Source organism: Apium graveolens, chromosome 1 (genome assembly GCF_009905375.1).
Source record: "Apium graveolens cultivar Ventura chromosome 1, ASM990537v1, whole genome shotgun sequence".
Lineage (NCBI taxonomy): Eukaryota > Viridiplantae > Streptophyta > Magnoliopsida > Apiales > Apiaceae > Apium > Apium graveolens.
Window position 1 is genome coordinate 197407817 of NC_133647.1, and position 6398 is coordinate 197414214.

General features: G+C 35.8%; 1 protein-coding gene across 1 annotated transcript; it reads right to left on the bottom strand.

Moving 5' to 3' along the window:
- Window positions 1-4755: 4755 nt before the first annotated feature.
- Window positions 4756-5817, bottom strand: LOC141715122 (uncharacterized). The gene has a single exon (XM_074518606.1). The coding sequence runs from the start codon at window positions 5815-5817 to the stop codon at window positions 4756-4758; it is 1062 nt and encodes a 353-aa protein (XP_074374707.1).
- Between the last annotated feature and the right edge of the window lie 581 nt (window positions 5818-6398).

Sequence of the window (6398 nt, forward strand, 5' to 3'; positions counted from 1 at the left end):
AAAGGAGTCACAGTGCAATTTAGACATTTCTTTTGCCTCACAAAAAAAAAGTAAAAATTAAGCATTTTGATTGTCATATGCTAATTTGATTTTACACAATTTTATCTTATAGTATAATAATTCTAATGTATTAATCAATTTGCATTAGTTCAATACTATTACCTCTTTATCTACATGACTCTAAACATCCATTAACTTGAAGAATTAAGGCCTTGTTTCACGTCATTAAGTATTAAGCAGGTGATATGATTGTAATCCTTTAAACTTTCTAATCTCATGTTTCTTTTGTAAAAATGACTATAATTTCTTCTAATACTTGGTAGAAAAGAAAGAGTTATTATTTTATCCTCTCTTACAACTCATTTAAAAAAAATTTATAATCCTCTCATTGTTATCCTTGCAAAATAAGATAAAATTTTAAAGGATTATAATTCAATTCTACGCTTAATCTTTTCAAACAAACATATTGTTACAAACAGAAATGTATGTATATGTGTGTAAACAATCAAGAAGATGATATGAATAATGAAGAAGAAGTGTAACTGTATTTACATAACTTGTTGTTTTTATAATTTGTCTCTTGCACTATATTTATACATTAACTCTGACTTAACTAACTAATTCTCCTGAGTTGTCATCTAGCTGGCATTGACCTGAGCTGTCTTGCTTAGTATTAGATGAACTTATATATCTAACAGCCCCCTCAAGGTAGGAGTATGGAAAAAATTACAAACTCCTAACTTGGAAATAAGATGAATGAGATGAGTGGAAGACAGGGATTTAGTAAACAAGTCAGCTGGCTGTTCAATAGAAGGTAAATGACTAGTGACAATCAATCCCTCCTTGAGCTTGTGTCGCACTAAGTGGTAGTTAATCTCAATGTGTTTGGTACGTTCGTTAAAGACCGGATTAGAAGCAATATATAAAGCACTCTTGTTATCACAGTAGAGGGTAACTGGAGTAACCCGAGGAGCATGAAGTTCTTTAAGCAGAGAGACTAACCAAGTGATTTCACAACACGTATCGGCCATGGCACGATATTCAGATTCTGTAGAGGACCTAGAGACAATATGTTGCTTTTTACACTTCCAGGTAGGACTGAGCAAAAAACCGAACAAAAACTGAAACTGATCCGAAACCGGTAAAATTCGCAAAAAATCGATCCGCACAAATCCGAACCGATCCGAAACCGAAAAGTTTAAAAATCGATCCGATGATAATTTTCCGGTTCCGGTTTTAGGTCCAAACCGATCCGAGAAAAACCAAACCGAACCTGTTATTTATATATATATATATATATATATATATATATTTCAGACAGTACATCATTAAGGCTGTAAGATAAAGAATGAAATAACAGTCAGCGTCGTGCATTACAATCAAAGTTCTATTTACATCATTACATATGGTTCTGCAAAATATTTCATTCGTAATATATGTTTGTTTCTATTATTTTCAAGATGTTTTTTGCAGTCTACAGATTATGCAGTTCTAGAAAATAAGATGGTTGTCGTCTTTGTTTGCTAGTATATAATACAAAATATATAAGAAAAATCGTCTTTGTACACGATGCCTAGACATTATGCAATACATTTTTTTAACCGGTTTTGTAACCGAAACCGAACCGATACAAACCGATCCAGAGTTTTTAAAACCGAAACCGATCCGATGGATCGGTTGCGGTTGCAGTTTTTAATTTTAAAAACCGAAGACTTCCGGTTCCGGTTCCGGTTTTATCTAAAAACCGAACCGATCCGAGGTTTGCTCCCCCTACTTCCAGGATACTAGTGAATCACCCAAAGTAAGTCAAAAACCAGTCAAAGATTGCCTGGAGTCTTTACAGGAACCCCAATCAGCATCAGTATATGCATTAAGAGTAAAACTTGAAGAGGAGGAAAGCAATATTCCCTGCCCACATGTGTGCTTAATATAACGAACCACCTTTAGAGCAGCCTGCCAGTGAGCTACCTTTGGTTGATGCATAAATTGAGAAAGGATTTGCACGGGATATGCCAAGTCAGGTCTAGTAATAGTGAGGTAGATGAGACGGCCAACAAGACGCCTATATCGAGATACATCATAAAACAGAGGAGACTCCATATCAATAGCAAGAATGTGATTCTGTTCCATAGGTAACACAGTTGGTTTAGAATCCAACATGCCCATATCAGTCAAAATGTCCATAGAATACTTTTGTTGGTTGTGATATATACCACCAGCAAACCTGACAACTTCAATACCTAAGAAGTATTTAAGAGGCCCAAGGTCTTTGATTTTAAACTTGGTAGCCAGGAAATCAAATACCCTTTTCATTAGAGTAGAGTTACTACTAGTAAGCACCATATCATCCACATACACGAGCATAATAACTATCTGGGATCCTTGTTTGGATACAAACAAACTAGAATCACTAGCTGTCTGAGTAAAGCCAAAATCTAAGAGAGCTTGAGAGAGAACTGAAAACCACTCTCTTGGGGCCTGTTTAAGACCGTAGAGAGACTTAATTAGCTTACAAACCAGATGTTGGTTAGGATATAAGTCTCTGATATGAGCATGAATCACATAACCAGGAGGTACTTCCATGTAGACCTCTTCATGTAACTGACCATGCAAAAACGCATTAGTAACATCTAATTGCTTGAGGGACTAGTTGTGTTTAGCTGCCAAAGTAAGTACAACCCTTAAGGTGGCCATCTTTGCAACAGGTGCAAAGGTATCAAAATAGTCAAGACCAGCAGTTTGAGTAAAATCCTTGGCAACTAATCGAGCTTTAAATCGATCAATTTCAGCATTTGGTAAATATTTTACTTTATAAATCCATTTGCAACCTACAACTGGTTTATCTGCAGGTAAAGGGACAATCTTCCAAGTAGCATTAGCTTTCAAAGCTGCTATCTCAGTATTCATTATTGTGCACCACTCAGCAGATGACACAGCCTGTTTGTACGTATGAGGTTCTGGAATTTTACTGATGTTGGCCAGAAACTGAATATGCGAGTCTAGAAACTGATCACATGTATGTGTATGATGAAAATCGTAAGGTTTGAGCTGAGAAGTAAGGTGAACAGGTAAGCCAGTATAATCCTTAAATCTGACAGGATGAACCTTATTCCGTTGAGGTCTGACTGGAATAATGGGAGTTTCAATATAATTCTGAGCTAAATCTGGAACTGAATTTTGATTTGAATGTTGAGAATCATTATGAGTAGAAGGAGTAGTTGTAGGAGAAGGAGGTGTAGAAGTAGGTGTAGAAGAAAATGCATCAGGAGATGGTGAAATTGGTTGAAAACTTGTGATTGGATCAGAAGCATAAAAGTCATGAGACTTAGAAGGAAACAACAAAGTGGGTGGAGTGGTAGCAATAGTGTGAAAAGGAAACTCATTTTCCACAAAAAACACATCTTTAGCAATGAAAACATGTTTAGTTTCTAGATTTAGAATTTTGTAGCCTTTCTTGCCATAGGGATAGCATAAAAAAACTCCTTTAACAACCCTTGGATTAAATTTGTTTGATGACTGAGGAACAATTGTAGCATAGCATAAGCACCCAAATACTCTAAGTAAAGTGTAATCAGGTGGTTTATGATATAACATCTCAAAAGGTGATTTACCTTGAAGCACAAAAGTAGGTGTTCTATTGATTAAATAGCAGGCCAGAAGAATACAATCACCCCACAAAGATATAGGGATAGATGCATGAAACCTAATAGCTCTAGCTACATTTAATAGATGCCTATGTTTTCGTTCAACAATACCATTCCGTTGAGGGGAATACACACAAAAAGTTTGATGATCAATACCCTGACTACTGAAGAAAGAAGTGAGTTTGTGATTCACAAACTCTATACCATTATCTGATCGAAAGCATTTAATAGTAACAGAGAATTGAGTTTGGATATATTTCACAAAATTCACAATAATAGACGAAACAAAAGTTTTATCACTTATTAAGAACAACCAAGTAGCTCTGGACATATCATCAACAAGAGTTACAAAATATCTGCAATTTCCATGGGTTTGGTATTGATATGGACCCCATAAATCCATATGAATCAAGTCAAATACAGCAGATGAAGTAGTAGTACTAGGGGGAAAAGGAACTCTACTTTGTTTAGCTAAGTGACAACTGTCATACTCATGAGAAAGATCAGAATTACAAGAGATAGGTAAAAGATTAAGTAAACTACTAGGTAGATGTCCAGTTCTAGCATGCCAAAGATCAACATTGGCAGAGGAGTTGTGAGCATGAGCTACAGAGGATGAAATAGATGAGCTAGAGAGAAATATGTATAGACCTCTGCACAGTTTACCAATCTCTAGGTCCCTCTTCAAGGTAGGGGCCTGAAGAGAACAATTGGTACTAGTAAATTGCACAGTTGTATGAGAATCACTTAGCAATTTAGAGATAGATAGTAAATTATAGTGAAAAGAAGGCACACATAACACATGATGTAATGTGATATGAGGACTCAAGACAACAGAACCAATGTGAGTGACAGGTGCAACATTACCATTAGGTAAGTGCAGAACAGATGTACAAGAAGAAGGATTATGTAATAAGTGAAAATATGGAGTAACATGATCAGTTGCTCCAGGATCAATAATCTTGTTCGATTGTAAAGACAGCACATTAGAGTTTACAGGACTAGCAAAGTGAGTAGCAATACCTGCAAACTGTGAACTGTAAAACACAACATTAGATGAAGAAGACTCGGCTGAAGTGAAAAGCATAGATTGCTGCAGCATTTGGATCAACTATTTACACTGACCATCAGTCAAGTTAAGAGATCCAGAATTAGAGGAAGCAGCCTCAGAGCTAACAGATGGAGCCATATTGTCAGAGACATGAGCAGCAACAGTAGACTTGTGAGATTTTGGCCTTGGCTTTGGCTTGCCATGTAAACGGTGCCATGGAGGATAACCATGAAGACAAAAATATTTTTCCTTTATATGACCAGTCATATGGCAATACTCACAGACAACAACACTAGTATCAACAGATTTCTGACTTGTCTTGGTCTGATATGATTTTCCAGAAGTATTTTGCCTAATTGACATTGCTATGTTGTCCTTGTTGAGAGATACATTACCAGTATATTCTCTCTGATTTTCTTCTTGAAGAAGAATGGAATAACATTGACTTAGTGAGGGCAGAGGATTCATAATCAGAATTTGACCTCGCACACCAGTAAAGTGCTCATTTAACCCCATCAGAAATTGTGTCAATTGCACAGTTTGATCATAAGCTTCAAGTTTTGAGTTGATTGTGCAAGTGCAAGTAGTGCAAGTACATCTAGGTTTAGCAGATAGACATTCCAATTCATCATGAATTGTCCTAAATTTAGTAAAATAAGCAGCAATTGACATCATTCCTTGAGTAAGATGTGACAATTCTTTACGCAAATTAAACAGCTTAGGAACATTAGTATGATCATATCGAACTTTCAAATCCTCCCAGATTGCATGAGTAGTTTTCATATACACAACACTTTGGCGAATATCAAGTGAAACAGAGTTAAGAATCCATGAAGTTACCATATTATTGCAACGTATCCAGTAAATCAGAAGCATTGAGTTCACAGCAGGTCTAACATATGTTTCGTCAACGAAACCTAGATTCAACTTTGAAGAGAGAGCAATCTCCATTGATCGACGCCACTGACTATAATTTTGTTCAGTGAGAATCACTGTTGTAAGCACCATGCCTGGATTATCAGAGGCATGAAGAAAGTACGGATGATTCACATCCAAAGCAGTAATTGCAGGTATTGATGTGGAACCAGCAGCAACAGTTGAGTAAGAGCTTGGAGATGCCATAAGAGTTACACTGATGATGATTAAGAGGTTAAAATTGATTGTGAACTTTTATCAAACACCTTGTGAGCGTTTTTGATACACAGAAGTAAGAATAGAGATTCAGTGAAGAAAGAACGGAAATGCAATAATCAAGCGGAAGAACATGAAGATATAGATGAATCGATGAACATAAGCTCTGATACCATGTTACAAACAGAAATGTATGTATATGTGTGTAAACAATCAAGAAGATGATATGAATAATGAAGAAGAAGAGTAACTGTATTTACATAACTTGTTATTCTTATAGTTTGTCTCCTGCACTATATTTATACATTGACTCTGACTTAACTAACTAACTAATTCTTCTGAGCTGTCATCTAGTTGGCATGGACCTGAGCTGGCATTGACCTTCATTGTCTTGCTTAGTATCAGATGGACTTATATATCTAACACATATGATAGGATTATTTAATGCACAATACTAATTTTTATGGAATTAGTTATTCCCGAATTTTTATCTCGAAATTATAATCGCATGAAAAAAAGGGTCTAAATGTTATACAATTGAGCTAATTTGGAATCATGGATTAATAATTATA